This window comes from Antrostomus carolinensis, unplaced genomic scaffold (genome assembly GCF_000700745.2).
Source record: "Antrostomus carolinensis isolate BGI_N321 unplaced genomic scaffold, ASM70074v2 scaffold19626, whole genome shotgun sequence".
NCBI lineage: Eukaryota > Metazoa > Chordata > Aves > Caprimulgiformes > Caprimulgidae > Antrostomus > Antrostomus carolinensis.
Genome location: NW_010320000.1, coordinates 1 through 16,948, shown reverse-complemented (window position 1 = coordinate 16,948; position 16,948 = coordinate 1). Strand labels below are relative to the sequence as shown.

Sequence of the window (16,948 nt, the reverse complement as noted above, 5' to 3'; positions counted from 1 at the left end):
AACAGCATTAGAAAATCATTAATCTCCATTCATTTTTCTTTCTTACAACGCCTCTTTTATCTTGGCTGCATGGTTAAACCCTTTTGACGACTACAGGAGGATTTTTTTTTGAGGTGGTGGCAGATAGGTCTGTTTTCTCTGATGAGGTGACCTCCCTCAGGGCATCATAGGAAATACTTCTCCCAGACTCAGCGTAACACGTGTGCCTGCCTCCTTCCTCCTCCTCCTCAAAGGTGAGGTATGATACCATTCAAGCTACAGAGAGTCATTTGGCTCTGAGTGGGGTGTTTCTCCATTGTCACCAGTGGCTGTACAGCTGTCAACCATAAAGCACTAGTGAGGCCATACCTGGAGTGCTGTATCCAGCTCTGGGATCCCAAATACAAGAGAGACATGGACATACTGGAGAGTCCAGCAAAGGACCATGAAGACATTTAAGGGATTAGAACACTTCTCACATGAGGAAAGGCTGAGGGAGCTGGGACTGCTCAGTCTAGAGAAGAGAAGGCTCAGGGAAGATCTCATCAATGTATATAAATATCTGAAGGGGGAGCGCAAAGAGAACAGAGACAGGCTCTTTTCAGAGGAGCCCAGTGACAGGACCAGAGGCAGTGGGCACAAACTGAAACACAGGAGGTTCTCTCTAAACATAAGGAAAAACACTTTTTTACTGTGAGGGTGACCACACACTCGCACAGGTTGCCCAGGGAGGTTGTGGAATCTTCATCCTAAAAGCTCCAAGGTGGAAACCCCCCAGCCCAGGCTGAGCCAACGAGCACTAGAGAAATGCCTCTGTGAATCCGTATTTGTGAGAGGAAGGACTGTCCTGAAAAGAAGGAGGTGTGGTACCTGGAGGAGAGGCCATTGACATGAACTAAAGATGACCATGGGCCAAAACAAAGGATAGACAGACAGGGAGAGAGCTTCATTGGCAGAGAAAGATGGAAACCCACACTGAGCTCTATCGTATGACATAGGAGAAGACAAAGTCCCCTGCAACCCATGGAGATTCAGTGACGGAGCAGAGGACCCACGTGTAGGCCATGGAAGACTACACACTGGAGGAGAAATGCTGAGCCTGAGGGCAAGTGTGACTGAAATTGTGACCTCGAGAGTTGCTCACTGCCAGAGTGGGGGTGGACCCCCAGAGTGGGGCGTGAGTCTGCAGCCCATGGATGTCCCCATGCCGGAGCCAGTAGCTGAGCCCAGAGAGGTCTGTGACTCCATGGGAAGATTGCTTTGGAACATCTTGTTCCTGGACTTTCATGCCGGGAAGAGTGACAAAGGTGAACTGACTGAACCCCCATTCCCTGTCCCCTGTGCCACTGGAGGGGGAAGGTAGAGACATGGGGAGCAAAGTGATTTGAGCCCGGGAAGAAGGGAGGGGTGGGGGAAGGTGTTGTGAGATGTGGTTGTTATGCCTCATTGCATTACTTAGATGAAATGGCAATAAATTAAATTGATTTTTCTTCCCCAAGTTGAGTCTGTTTTGCCCATGACCATAACTGGTGAGTGAGCCATCCCTGTCCTTCGTTCCTAATCCCATGGCCCCTTTGTTGTGTCTCCCATCCCATCTCACCAGATTGGGGGAATGAATGCAGGACCGCATGGTCCTACTGTGGTTCAAACCACCACACAGTCCTACCTGTTCAGCAAAATATTTACTATTCTGCAAGCAGAAATATGTTGTTTGTGGAGGCTTTTTCAGTTTATGTCTAACTTTGCAGGCTTCTACATCTAGTCACACTTACAGAGATTCCTCTAACTCATCTTTTAATTAGGTTTTATTTCTTTATCTTAAGAGGAACAGATGAGGAATCTATATTAAAGCCTAGTTTTCTGAATTTGTTTGTTAGAAAGTAGACCGTAAATGCTAATGCCAATTAACACAGGGGAAAAAAAGCATACAGTAGCCGCTGTATATTGTAATGTTTTTAATTTGTAGAATCTAATTGCTGGAGTAACCTGACTGACAGTCTTTGCCAATAATAATACGTAATAACTGTGGGCAAACACAGCATATAGTTGCTAGTTGTTTTCTTTTTCATGTGTTGGTTGTAAGCAATTCTTGCCAGATGGGCTGGTAATGTAATTAGGAATTGTTGTGTTAAATGAGGCAGTATTTAAATTGGCAACTAATTTTCCTATCTATTAACCAGCTTGAAAAAGAAGAGCTGTTACTCAAATGACTTCTAGCTGCTAATCCCTAACAAGAAACGTAGCACTTCTTTGCACCTTTTTTTAAGCGCTGTCTAGCAAATGATTTTCTGTAGGGTTTTTTATATGTGGAACAAAATAAGAAAGAGAGGATGTTAAGAGATGTTGCAAGTTCAGGGGTTGTTAGTTGGTTGGACTTCTACTAAGCCAGTACATTGTGATGTGTGGTAACAGCTCTTGAGTCAGTAATGGGATGCTTCCTATTTATAGTCTCTACATGTGGACAAAAAAACATTTTCACTTTGTAATAGTTCACTGCGTGGCATGCTCCATCAAGCAGAGTGGGACTATAAGCCCTATTTTAAGTGTGTGTGTGGGAGAAGTCATGAAGGCACAACAGGACAAGATTTTGAATGGCATGTGAATGTTAGTAGTGTGGAATGGTTGCACTCTTTACTGGGGATAGGAGAGAAGGGAAAAGAAAGAGGCTCCCTTGAGTCACGTTAAAATCCCAGAGAAGGCGTGATTGCTTGTAGTTTTCATCATGAACTCTTACGGAGCCAGCTTCTTTGGTCTGCTGGCTTGTGCAGTGGAAACTATCAATTGCCTATCATTAGATTTTGACTGAAGCCCAGAGTAATGTAAGGCTGAATGAGATTGATTGTTATATTTATGGCTGTATCTGTGCAAATCTTACTCCTTTCTTTTTCCCCCTATGCTTCAGCGGAAGGAGGGATGAGGAGCCAAATGCACCTTTGCAGTCTAGTTTCTTTTGTCTAGTGGTGAAGCTTCATTGCTTGACCTAAACAGATCAGACCTATTAACTTGAGAAAAACTACAGTGGATTTTCCCATGGTCCAGTCTTTTAATGGGGATGAAGATTATCACTAGCTCAGTATGGGTTACCCAGGGAATCACATCAAAAGCAGCAGCGCAACAGGGTTGCATGCGAGCCCTAGGATTCCACATCTGGAAAAGGCTGTGTATTCTAAATCATGCAGAGAGCCACTTTAAAGACACGCATTATGCACTAGTAGCCTGTAGTATTTGTTTTGTATATTTTTCGGAAAGTTACAAAAAAATCTCAGCCTCACATTAAAACAGGAAAGAGAAGCTTATACAAAGTCTGAGAAGGGTATAGATCACAACAGAGGTAAGGTCTGTCCCTGCTAAAGGATACTAGCAACTTCTATGCAACAAAAACTGAATGATTGCCACATTTTATCACTTTTCCTTGAAAATGTGAAGGAAGTAACTTTCTGAATGCATGGTGGAATAACTACAGATTGCTATTCACCAGGCAGTTAAATGAGGCATAGATAATGCCTAGTGTTGGTGACACCATATTGACGCCACTTGCTGTAACAAATAAGACAGGTGCCTGAACCACAGATGGATGAAGCTTTGCTGAATGAAAAAAAAGATGACAGATCAATAGGCAATTTTTTCTTTTCTGATATCAAAATACCACAATATTCAGCAATGGAAAGCTTAAAATTATTAAAGACATAGTGGTAAGTTGAATAATTGAAGCAGGATAGCATACAGTAAGTGCTATTTGAAGTTGGCTCTAAATCAAGCACTGGAAAGTTTGAGGGGTCCTTGAAGTATTGACAATGTGTTTGACTTCCAGTTGTAATGATTTCTTTCAACTGTGGTTTTCTTCAGTGTCTCTACCCCTTCAGAGTAGAAAATATATAAAATGCATGGCCTAAGGAGGCTTCTGCTTTCGGTGTTCATGACTTTCAGTAAACAGGTTTGGATTTGTTTCTTTTTATAAGCACAACTTAATGACATATACATAGAGAGTCAGATTTACTGTGTAAGTTTGTGATGGCAGAGGTGGATGTTACTATCTTCCTTACTTTATAGCTAGGGGTCTTTATGAGCCTCTTATTAATGCTCTGTCTGTATAGGAAATGCATCCAGCAAAATAATCTTCAGGTGTGATGCTAGGTGCAGATTTTATGTCCCATGCCTGTGGTAAAGGTGACCTTCAGGGGAAAAATAAGGCTTTTTGCATTTGCTATCTGCTGTCTGCTTTATAGGTCTGAAATTGAGCTTGGAAACCACAATTAAAAAAACCCAAACACCCAAGTCTTGCTTTCTGTGCCTCCAAAAGTGAACAGAAAGTCGTCTTTCATTGTTTTTAATGCTGAGCACATGATCAGTCAGCACTCTTTGGGCAGTTTTTCCTTCATAGCCTCATTCAGCCATGTCTCTCCAACCTTTGCTTTCGCAAAAATATGACTTCATATGACAATTTCTGACAGCACAGGATGATCACTAAATAATCAGCTCTTAGTGACAGGAAGTGATTCACTTGAGGTGGCTGTCATAAACCCAAGGAACCTGTTCCACCTGCTTGCAAGAGCTCTGGTTTACCATCTCTGGGGCTTCACAAGGAGGCAGCTGGCTCTGCCTCAGCATCAGGGTCTTCTGTCCCTGTGGAAGAAAGGTAAAGGCACAGAGAGGTATGATGGCTCTCCAGCTGTCACAGTACATAGCTCAGTGAATCAAATTGAGGTGCTGTTGGTTGCAGTTTTCATTAATAAGCTGGGTGTTGAAATGCAGTGTCTGGGGAGTAAGTGCATGGTGTGTTTGGCTTCACCTTCTGGGAGAGGGCAGGGCTGACCTCTGGAGATGGGGCAGGGCAGGCAGCCCTGGACCACAACTCTTTTGGTTGACACCCAGTGACTCACCAGAGCTTGCCTGAAGCTCCCCAGCAGCACCATTAAACCGGCAGTAGGGAATAAAGTAGGCTCTGGTGGTGACAAGAAGAAAGTGATTCTTAATGAGATGTGAAGGCCCTAAAGAAAATTCAGAGCCAAAGGGTAGACAGGAGAGAAAGAGAACTCAGTAAGTTATACCCACCCCAAAATGAGCTGCTAATCACTGCTGCTATTGTGAGGACTATAATAAATCAGTGTCTGCCCTGGCTGCCTGCATCTCATTATGCACAAACATGCAGATAGAGAATGTCAGACTCAATAGCGATCTGTCATGTGAATGCTGCTGTGTCCGAGTGGGCTGGCGTTTGCATGGTTAGCCGGCTTTGTATTTTTTTTTATTTTTTTTTTTTCCCCGTGGGGGATATCTATTTTATTTTGGAAATGTTGATTTGCTCTGTACTGTGGGTAGTAAATTTGCCCTTTTCTTCAGTGATTTATGAATTCTGTGATGATAACGTTGTATTTAAGGTGTGGGGGTAAAATATCTTTCATATATGTCAGACTTAGTGATTGGGTTTTTTGTTTGGGGTTGGTTTTTTTTTCCAAGTCCTCCTCCGTGTATGGTGTCATGCATATTACTGAAGCTGGAGCAACACCTACATATATTTATGCAGCTGATGTATAGTGCCCATTACTTAAGCATCACAGGCTGCCTCAGAAATGCTAATTAATTTAAGCCCTGCTGCACCCCTTAGAGGCAACTTTTGTTGGTCCTGATAGATGTACACATTGGAGCTGCTCTTTGTTATTTGTTTTTAATATGATTTCTATACGGGGTGTGGGGGGGGAATGAATAGTTTTTACTTTGTTAGGTAGTTGACAAAAGGTTAGGCTTTTGGTATTGTTGAAATAAAGTATGTAGCAAATTTTGAATTTTACTGCAAGCCATGCCTCAGAGGTTCTTATTTTCTTTTAAAGCCTCAGCTCATGGAGCTGGGTAAGCTTGTAGATGACCTTTTGTTTTTAAACATCTGTGTCTAGCTTGTGTTGTTGCAAAGTAAATTTTAATGCATTGTCTCTGCTTAATCTAAAATCTGGGATGCAGTAAGAACTTGACTAAGGTTGTGAGTTTGTTTCTTCTTAGTCTTAAAATTTTTACATGATTAGGACTGAGATTACCAAAGACAGTGTGCATGCAGTTCAGAAGAGAGTCCCATGGATTACTAGTTGTTTTTGTGATCATGTTTTAGTTTCAGAGCTCTTCAGTCCCATACTATGTTACCTAGGTAAAACAAGGGTAACCTCCTTCCCCCTCCATGTGCACATCAAAGATGTTTTTGAACATCAACTCACACTTCTTTTGTCTATGCTCCATCTTAAATCTCTTGAAGATTGATGCGGCATATCTTCTCCAAATGCTTTATACTCCTTTGTCTTTACTCTCCCTTCTGAGCTCGGCCCTGTTTCTCTGCTTCCTTTGTCAACACCAAACTAATTTCCCCTATCATTCTCTCCTACCCTTCCTACATCCCCTTTCAGTACTAGATCCCTAGCTACCTCACATTTTAAGGAGTGGTAAGGACTACCAAAGCAGCTACATAAAGCTAAAGTCAAAGCATGGGCAGCCCAGTCCTGATGTCTCACTCCTTCCAACAGGAAAATTCTTAATTCCTTAATATTTTTCTAGGGACCAGGTGTCCCTTACTACCTAGGGCATAATTTCACAATCATTTGAGGCCAATCTGAGATCACACTGTTACTAAAAGAGGCAATCACCTTTTATAGTATTTGCTCCTACCATCTCTTTTCAAGTAGCTGTCTGATAGGGCAGATTGTTAATTTTTTGGTAACTGTAGATGAGGAACCTGATCTGATTTGCAGCACAGCCCCATGGGTGCTAGTGCTTATGCCAGGAAACCATGGGAAGCATCCAGCCAAGAGCAGGGAAAAAGTGTGACCACTGCTTTTGGTAGTAGTATAGTCTTTGACTGACTGAAATTATCATTTAATGCCACCTGATTTCAGGGTCTTGCTGGAAGGGGTGATCCTGCATCTGGGTGTTTGCTGCTGTGCTGTTACCGTCTGATTTGTGCCTGCACAAGCTCATGCAGCTGTGGTGAGCCTACCTGATGACCTGAGCCAAATGGGGAAAGGAGGTGTCTCGTTTTGTTCATGTAGTTTTGTTAGGCAGTTTTTGGCCTAAATCGTCCTCCCAGTTAACCAGACAAGTGGCCCACTCTTAGACATGCTTTTCACAGTGTTTATAAATCTACCATAGTATTCAAAGGCAGTGAAAGCTGTGGTAGGTTGCTGTTGCTCAGGACAAACTGGGAAATGTTCCTGTGCTCTCCAAGCCATGAGGCAGCTTCGTGCTTCTGCTTATTTCTGCTCAGACTTGCACTCAGCCTCTACCTAGAAACCTCATAAGCTCTAAGGCAAACAGTGTGATAAACAGTACGCAGTTCACCGTGTGACCCGGACGGGCCAGGTTGCCGGAACACGTGGATTGGGCCAAAAAGAAATTCAAGATGATTGTGAATTCCTCTGCTGTGTCAATATGAGCTTGTCAGGTTTTCCCCCTTCCAGGAACATGACTATTTTAAAGCATTTCAGGGGCTGCAGCAGCATATCTTTCCCAAAAGCGACACTGTATTTATTTTTCAGGCCAACTTGCATTATAATTTTAAAGCTGAAGGTAGTTTAGACAAAAACTTTAATGATTTTTTTGTTTGTTTGTTTAGTTGGATATGAAAAACACCTCTCCTTTCTTCTGTTTCGGCAGTTAAATATTCTGGTTGACACTGGGAGCAGTAATTTTGCTGTAGCAGGTGTGCCTGATCCTGATGTCACCTCCTACTTCAATACCGAGCTGTAAGTACCTGTTATGCACGCCGTGATGGGTTAGGGTGTCTTTCAGATTCTGACTCCTCCGTGTGCTGATAAGAGCTGGAGAAAAAAAGATTACAGGGTAAAAATTGGTTGCAAAATCATGCCAATTTCAGTTTGTTTCTTGTCTGAATATTCTTGGAAGGAAATAGAAGTTTAAATATACTTTCCCTTTGTTTAAAAACAAAAATTAAAACCCAGTAATTGGTATCTGTTTACTTGACATTTCATCCAAAACTAGTTAGTAAGAAACTAATTTGTTGTTTAGTTTGGCCAAGGGCCTCAATCAGTGATCTGGGCAGACTCTGCTGAATCTGGTTTGTTTATAAGGTATGACTTTGTGGTTTTGGTGCTTGTTATGCACTACATTTTCTGTGTTTAGCATGAGCTGACATTAGTCACAGCCAAGCACAGCTTTGTCTGTCTGAATCACTCTCCCTCCTTCCTTCCTTCCTTTCTGCCCTTCTCTGACTTCAATTATTTCAGGTAAACTTCTCCAAAACAGTGTCTATCTTTAGCTGAAGCATATGGATCAAAGTACTCAGAGGACTGGGAGGCTGGGGAGTATCACCATTCTCATTACCATTTTATGTATTTTAACATGGGGTTTTGCACTTTTTTTTTTTTCCAATAAGATGCACTGGTAATGGAAGGAAAGCCACTATTTCCATGCTCCATGCTGCTTACTAGAATAACCTTACCTCCTGTCACATGCTCAGATGCTAATGGAGATACTTCACATCTCACTCTGATATGACACAGGTCTGGAAAGTCCAGAATTTGCACTTGAAAGCCATTTTGGCAGTACTGCAGAGTTTTATATGCCAGCTATCCCCTTCCATAGGTAGTGGCTAGAGGAAATTTAATTGCAAGGAATTAAAAACACAAGCATTTCTTCTCCCTTTTCTCTTAAGTGATGTTATTTTGTCTGGAAGGGCAAGCCTCTCTCATAAGAACCATAAACCATTAGAAACAGCAACAACAGTAGAGGTTGTGTGTTGAGAAAGACTGTGAAATCACTTGAAGGTTATAGTCTCTTATCAGTGTTCTCTCAGTGTACCCTGTGTTTTGAGAACTTTGATGTAAAGTTAATAATGAAACCTTGAAATTTAGGCCCTGAAGTATTAAGGGTGCTTTGTAAAATGGTGCAAACTCAAGTCATTGCAGTCCAGAACAATTGCAATAGCAATTTCTGGTTCAGATTGGATTGATGGAGTACTGCAATATGCTCAGAATAAAGTACAACCATTAGCATGCTTGAACCTGGCTACACCGTGCTTCTTCCATTTTAAATACATTAAATACATTTAAAAGAATGCCATATGGGAGGGGTCCTGGCCCCACTGAAATCAGTTAGATGTTTCAAAAATGTTGTTTGCAAGAAACCTCTGTAGGTCACCTAGTAGATATCCCAGATGAAGCAGGGCTGTCACTAGATCAGGTCAGTCATGGCTGAGTCCAGCCAAGTCCTGTAAACCTTTAAGAGTGGAGAATCCATGCTCTCTCTGGGCGGTGTGTTTCAGTGCTGTGCCACACTCTCCTGTGGAGGAAATATTTACTAATGTCCACCCTCAACCTCACAAAATGCAACTTGTGGGTGTTGCCCCTTGTATTATTATCTGGCACTGCAGAGAGAGGTTTGTCTGTGTCATCTTTGTAACTGTCTTTCAAGTTCTTGTAAGCTCCTATGAGATCTCCCCTCAGCCTATTGTCTGCAAAACTGAAGTCCAGCTCCTCTCAGCTTCATGTCACAGGTCCTCTGTCATGGTCTTTGACCTATTTGGAAGCCCTCTGCAAGTTCCTCTTCTATTTCTCCAGATCCCTGTTGAACTTGGTTCCCACAGCTAGCCACAGTCTGCTCCCAGTGTGTTCTCACCAGTGATTACCAGAGGGTGAGAGCATCTTCCTTGGGTGTGTTGTCCATGGCTCTCCAAATGTGGCCTAGTGTATGCAGAGGGCGAGGACAGCGTTGCTTCTTATTCAGCCTAGTGTCCATCATCACCCCAAGTCCTTTTTGAGTCCTTTTCAGTTGCTTTCCAGTCTGTCCTAATGCATGGAATTGTTTCATCTCAGCTGCAAAACTTTGTACTTCTCCTTGTTGAATGCCATGAGGTTTCTGTTGGCTCTGTCTTCCTGTTTTTGAAGGTTCCTTTGGATTCAAGCTCTACCATTCAGCATGTCAACTACTCTCTTTGATGTAGTGTCATGTGCAAATCTGCTGAGGGTGCAGTCTGTCCATTCTGTAGGTTCTTTATGAAGACATTGAACAATTTTTCTTCTACTCACAATGCCTGGGGTACTATGCTTGTCACAAGCCTGATGTTGAGCCAGTGGTCGCTGCCCTTCAGGCCTATCTTCAACCCACACAGTGGTCTGTTTGTTCAACCCTGCATCCTCAGCTTCCAAATGGGAATGCCATGGGAGATGGTGTCAGAAGCCTGACTGAAGATGTGCTACAGAAACTGCACTGTCCTCATCCACGTAGCCAGTCATCTTGTTGTAGAAGGCAGTGAGGTTGGTCAGGTATGATATGCTTGTGAAATTCCTTGTTGAGTGTCCATTATTACCTTCTTGTCCTTCATGTACTTGGAAATGGATTCCAGGAGGTTGTTCTCCGAGACTTTTACTGACCTGAGGTGAAGCCCAGTGGCCTATAGTTCCTTGAGCCCTGCTGCTCATCTCTTGTTGAGACTGGCTTTATGATAGCCTTTTCCCCAGTAGTCAGGTTACCTTCCCTGGTTGTTGTGATTTTGCATAGATGGTAGACAGGGGCCTTGATATCACATCAGCTGGATCTGTAAAATTACCCGAGTAACCTTTACCCATGTGTGAATGAGACAATCTGTGTGCACTTTTCTTCCATGCTATGTGGAACAGTTCAACATTAGATAAAGAGATTTCCTCTCATCTGGTAATCCTTCCTGCAGTTTTTCCCTCTATTGTCATGAAGTGCTTCCATATCAAAGTCATAAACTGCAAATTGAAGACGAGGGGAAAGAAGGATTAGTAATTTGTTAAATTAATGGGACTGAGTTATAGATGTGTGCGTATTAGAATATTAATATTGTGTTGGAGAAAGAGAGTGATGGGTCTGTATTTCCTGACTGCCATGCTCTTAGTTTAATTTTATTCAAGTGATCAAAATCTGAAATTAAATGAATGATTGGGTTTTTTTGACTGAAATTGAGGAGGGTGCATAGGAAAGGCATTATCTTTGTTTCAAAGGACCCAGAGGGTATGTTGTTCAGGAAGAACCCTCTGTGAGCAATTTTAGAACTAGGATGTTAATGATGTTGTGTGTCGTATAATTTCTGTCATATAATTCTATTGTTTAATTATCTGGCCTTTTCTGTACAAACTGAATAAGGCTGTTATAATGAACTCCACCACAACTTGGGCTTTGGAGTGGCTCTTGACAAAACTTTGCTGTGAAAAGTTCTCAGTCTGCTGTGATGGTCGTGCTGTATAAGTCACCATGATGTACAAGACTCTGGGAAATGGCCTAATTTGTACCAAACTGAAAAGAAATCACAGTGTTTGTTTCTCATGCCGTTCAAAATAACAAGTAGTTTTTGTTGAGTATGCTACTTATGATAAAAGAGCTGCTTAAACAGATGTATAAAGGGATTTTTATACTTGAAGCTAAATTATTGGTGATGGCTCTGTAGCATTATGTGAAAAAGTTACACGCTCAGGGCTGTCAGTATTCAGCAACAGTATTCAGTTTTGTTTCAGTGTGAGCACTACTGCCTTACCATCTAAAGTTTCAAAAGCAAACTGTTCAGGAGTTGATCATTCCAAGAGAAGCGAGGTAAGAAAATTATGGGCAATAAATTGAGGTGATACAGTAAGGTATATACCAGCAAGCAAAAGTAAGCTGCTGCTTTGCAGTATGATCCTGCAAGTTTGGTTGTGTACAGTTTATGGTTTGAGGTAAATTATAAACTTTTTCTGGAACCACTGTAAATTAGATGGGACTTCTTGGTTAAAAATCAGTAATTTATGTTGTGGAATAGTTTGCTTTTTCTTAAAGTTGTTGGCGCTGAATCACTTACCTTGTCCTAAGGAGGAGACCATCACTTATCTGTTGCTAGGGAGGAGACCAAAATTTCTGTTCAGATTTTTTTGCCCATTGCTGTTTCCTGTCCCTTCTTTGCTGTTGCTGTGTGTGGAGACATTGATTTTTGTGCTTAGGAAAAAGTGAATTGGTAAGCAGGAAAACGTGAAGTCCTGGTTTGTTGCAGAGTGGCAAGAGAGCATGGAATTAAGAAGGAATTGCATGTGTTTGGTGAGGTCGGTGTTAAGCAGGGCTTTCTGCATAGTGGATTTGCTGTTACCATGTTGAGCTTCCTTCAAATGAAGCATGACATGAGAAATAATATTTTGACTACGTTTTGTTCAGTGCAATATGCTGGTAATGCTGGTAATGAGGAGTAACTGCAGAACAAAACGAACTCAGATACTTTTCTCATCTGAGGCTTGAGATTAATTCAAGGTTTAAGGACCAAGTTTCTGTTGGCTGCTTTGGAGAGAAGGTAGTAACCAGGAAGGAGAGGGAGAAGGGAGTAGTGGCACTACAGCACCATAACCTAGGACCTTGTCTGTGGCTAAGATACACTGTCCTGCTGGAAGAGTTGAATTTCTTAATTTCTCATTGTAGCCACATGAGAGCCAGGCTTGTTTGGAATTTGTTGTGCTATGTGTTTGTTGAAAACAGTCAGCCCATGAATTGGAACAAGTCTCTAGTTTTGACCTCTAAGGAAGTTTTCTTCCTTTGGATCAGTGAGGTGGAAAAACACAGGCTGATTATAATCAAGAAGATGGAGCAGGAAGTGTTTTTTTCAGAACAGAATATAATTACTGCCACAAGGATCATGTGAGATACCACACTCTGTGTTTTGCTCCTTGAAGGAAATAATAAGGCCTTCTCTTCAATATGACATTTGTGCGCTTTACAAATGAGATGAATATCCTCATACCCATTCCTAAGTTAGGGAAGCTGAGGCACAGAGGGCAAGGAAGTGACTTGTCCTGGCTTTCCACAGGAAAGTTCACCAGCTGTGCTGGAAAATGAACCCAGTCTTTCTGTGTTCTGATCCACAGCTGAATTCATCAGGCTGTTACCGCTTACAGAAGACAAGCTGTGCGCTGCTGCTGCTGCTAGTTATGCAGCGTCTGTATTTGCAGATTCACTTCATTTTGTTCTCCCAGCGCTCGCTTTTCTTTCTGATTTCAGATGTTTCCTCTTCTGTTGCACAGCCAGACACTGTTCTACATGAAGAACCCTGTATTTCCCCTTCCTGTTCCTGCCCCCCTCAGTTTCTCTTATGTCACTAATTATTCAGACTCTATTTTGATTTATGAAATGTACTGCCAGTATCACAGCAGTGCTCAGAAGACCCTGCCTGAGCAGAGATGTCCCTTTGTCTAAGTGTCATACAAATGCAGAATTACTGCAGAAAGCTAAAACAGCAGTAGCAGTACAAGTGACCAGATACAGGTAGTAACAGTATCTCTGGAATTCATGAATTTTGAAATATAATCTGTGGGGCCTATTATTTAATCTGTTTCTGCTGTCTTGGATGTTACAAGCTACTGAGCCCTGAAAGCCCTTGAAGGGCTGGGTTTTGGGAGTATCAAGAATTGCTTAGGATTAGAGTCTGGCTCTTACTACTCACTCCCACCCTTAGCTAGGAAGAGAATCAGTAGTGTGGTCCATATGGACAAATTGTCCCTCCAGATAAAGTGTCTGCTTGAATGGATGAGAGTTACCTGTGTTGCCATCTAAAGGTTGTTCCTCATAATAGGCAAAATCATACCAACCTCATTCTGGAAAGCGCAGGTACAGGGGGCTGTGAATCTCTCAGAGCAGCTGTTAGATTAAAGTTGGGTTGATAAAACTGTCCACACTTGATAAATCACCTGCACTTTCTATTGTGTTACAAACATGGAAAGGTGCTGTTATGAAATTATTTTAAACTCACTGGATTTTTAAAAATTTACTTTTAAAAAAGCTGTCAAGGGAAAAGTCTGTTCAGATGGACTGAGCACGGTCATCTCCCTCTTCAGAAGGGGAAGCTGTAAGCTGAGGAATGAAACCAAAATTAAGACATCTAAAATTTTTGTAGCTCTTCAGTAGTGATGTGGGTGGAAGACGATTACTATATTTATACTACAGGATTTTAAAATTAAAAATCTATTGAAGTTTTTTTCTAATGTTTTTGTTTTGCCTTCTAAACCGGATTCTTTTCCTTTGTTTGCGTGCCATACATAACTGCTTGTTTGCCTCTGCTGCCCTGGTCTAGAAGGAACTCCTTCCTTTCCTCTTCCAAGTCAGTGAATCATTTGTTAATAATACCAAAGTTTATTTACTTCCTGATAGATAGACCAAACTGCAGGACTAGAAAATCTGTCTTACTGCTGATACGATATTAGTCTACAGCTCTTCAGTTAGCTTGGCATTTCAATTTTAGATTTAAATTCAGAAGCTTTTCATTTCCTAGTGCCACTTAATACATTCAGCTCCAGTTAAAGAGTACTGTTCCTGTTGTAATGGACTGGTCTAAGTCAGGGACATATTGCACTAGATGGCATTATACCTTAGAAAAAGAAAAAAAAAGAAAAAAAAAAGAGAGAGAGAGAAAAGACATATTGTGAAGATTTGAGTCATTGATAGCTTCAGGATAAAGACAGAGCCTCAAGATTTTTTTTTTTTTATTACTGCTTTTACAATCCATCCCCTTCTGTGAGTTTGTGATTGACTTTGCAGACTTGACTTTTTTTTTCCTCTCTGGAAGAATTGAGATTGAATATATTTTGTTGTCTTGCATTGTAAATGAGCAGCTCATGCATAAGTATCTTTTCCTTTTAAAGGTCAAGTACATACAAATCTCAGGGGATTGATGTCACAGTTAAGTACAGTCAAGGAAGCTGGACTGGAGTGCTGGGTACAGATGTCATTACTATGCCAAAAGGAATCTATGGCAGCTACACCATCAACATTGCTACCATTCTTGAATCAGAGAATTTCTTCTTGCCAGGAGTTAAATGGCATGGGATTCTTGGACTTGCCTACGATGCCTTAGCCAAGGTAAATCATCCTTTCCCCAACTATTGTCTTTCACAGTGACAATAAATAGATCTCTAATTATTAAAATAAAGTGAGCAGATGATATGTCACCATTAGACTCCTCCCTTCCTTTCCTATGGATCCTTTGGGTTGTTCCACAAAGAATAAATTGGGTTGTAATGGTACCACAGTCCCATGTGAAGATTTTTACTTCTCTGTGGATGAAGATTCCAATTTTAGGTCCTCTTGAATGAACTAAGTTCTTACAGAGCTTATAGTACCAGAGTATGGGAGTAAAGGCTTCTGGTATGCATATTGATGGGGTGTATTAGGGCTCTGATGATCTCCTTCAAGACTTGTCAATGGACTGACGTACTTACTTGGCAAAGCCCTTGGCAGTTCATCCTAAGACATTCTCAATTTATCAAGCAAAAGTTCAGATGAAGGACATGTGTGGGTAATTTCAGAACAGATGTTAGCTACAGTGTTTTCATTAACATAGACCCAAGTACATCCTTTTCTTGTGGAGGTAGGAAATTCAGGTAGAAGTTTAAATTAAAACCTAAAATTCGTAGTCTAAAATTTATAACTTTATAATCTAAAACTGCAAACGTGATTGGAATACTACATAGTCATAGTTTTCAACCTACACATAAATGTCTGAGAAATTCATAGACTGAGATATATCCCATTAGAACAAATTATTCAATACTGCCTGCCAACTCTGGAATTAAAACGCTTTATTCAAGAGTTGTGTGATCATTGTATTGACATCGGCTGTATTTGCTGTCATACAGAGAAGACCTGCTTCTCAAACTCTGGATTGGGCAAATAATGTATTCAGGCCGTTTATTTTTCCCTTCTTCCAAAGATTTAAGTGCTGTTGGCTTCTGAGGCTGCTCTGTGCTTTGTGTAGTAAGAGCACTTGGCACCTCGCAAGCTCACCAGGGTCTCTGCCTGTCTTTCAGGAGATGTACCTGCACAGAAGTCTGAATTACAATGAAATTGCAGTACTCTGGTAACTACAAAGGCAAGCATGACAGGCAGCATAGGAAAGAACCTTTTGGCTAGTAATTGGCTGAAGAGAGTGTGCTTGGTTATGAAGTTCTTTAAAAGAAAGAAGAGGAAATTAGGGCCATTGTATTCCAAGTACATTAGAATTAAACTAAGTTTAAAAACTGAAAATCCTCACTTTAAAATTCTGCCTTTTAACTGTGGATGGGTGAGAAGGGCAGGTTACATTTGACTGTTCTAATAACCCAATGCCTTTTCCAAACAGAAAGCATAGGTGAGAGTTTCTGCCTGAAACTGAAACTAATATTTAAATTTGAAAACTGCAGTTGAAAAATACTCTTGTGCTTTAGGAATTTCAGTGACAGTGGTCAAGGTTTTGAAAAACAATAGAAACAGAGAAATGACAGATGTTGGTTTTTTAAAGACTTATTATATCTAGAATTTTTATTACCTGGTTGTCAGAAACTCAGTTTACTTATGAAAAGTGGTTTTGTTTGAATGATTTGCTCATTTCTGCAAATAATTTTTTTAATTACTACTTCTGCAATTCTTTTGGGTTTTTTTGTTTTGTTTTTCAACACCTCAAGCCTTCAAGTTCTGTGGAGACGTTCTTTGATTCTCTTGTGAGGCAAGCAGAGATCCCCAACATTTTCTCCTTGCAGATGTGTGGTGCTGGACTGCCTGTTTCTGGAAGTGGTACCAACGGAGGTAGTCTTGTGGGTATCTGTCAATCTGAGAGGGAAGATGTATCTTTATAAATCTCTCTCCCTCTTTTCTATGACTGTCTTAATACTTCCAAATTTAGTATTTGAATATATGATTTAGTATTTGAATATATGATTTTATAGTATAGTATAGTCCAGTCCTGGCAGTCTGGTGAAGTTCCCGCAGACTGGAAAAAGGGGAACATAACCCCCATTTTTAAAAAGGGTAACAAAGAAGACCCGGGGAACTACAGGGTGGTCAGTCTCACCTCGGTGCCAGGCAAGATCATGGAGCAGATACTCCTAGAAATTATGCTAAGGCACATGGCGAATGAGAAGATGACTGATGACAACCAACATGGCTTCACCAGGGGCAGGTCATGCCTGACAAATCTGGTGGATTTTTATGATGGGGTTACAACATTGATAGATAAGGCTAAAGCAAC

The 16,948-nt window shown here is 41.2% G+C and overlaps 1 protein-coding gene across 1 annotated transcript in view; it reads left to right on the top strand.

Moving 5' to 3' along the window:
* LOC104526114 (beta-secretase 2-like) overlaps positions 1–16,518 on the top strand; it is a gene marked incomplete at its 3' end in the record, with an annotated part of 26,550 nt that extends 10,032 nt beyond the window's left edge. Inside the window, exons 2-4 of the mRNA XM_010169479.2 lie at positions 7,571–7,700; positions 14,589–14,805; positions 16,386–16,518. Coding sequence (XP_010167781.2) covers positions 7,571–7,700; positions 14,589–14,805; positions 16,386–16,518 — 480 coding nt within the window. The remainder of the gene's footprint in view (positions 1–7,570; positions 7,701–14,588; positions 14,806–16,385) is intronic.
* Positions 16,519–16,948: the final 430 nt, after the last annotated feature.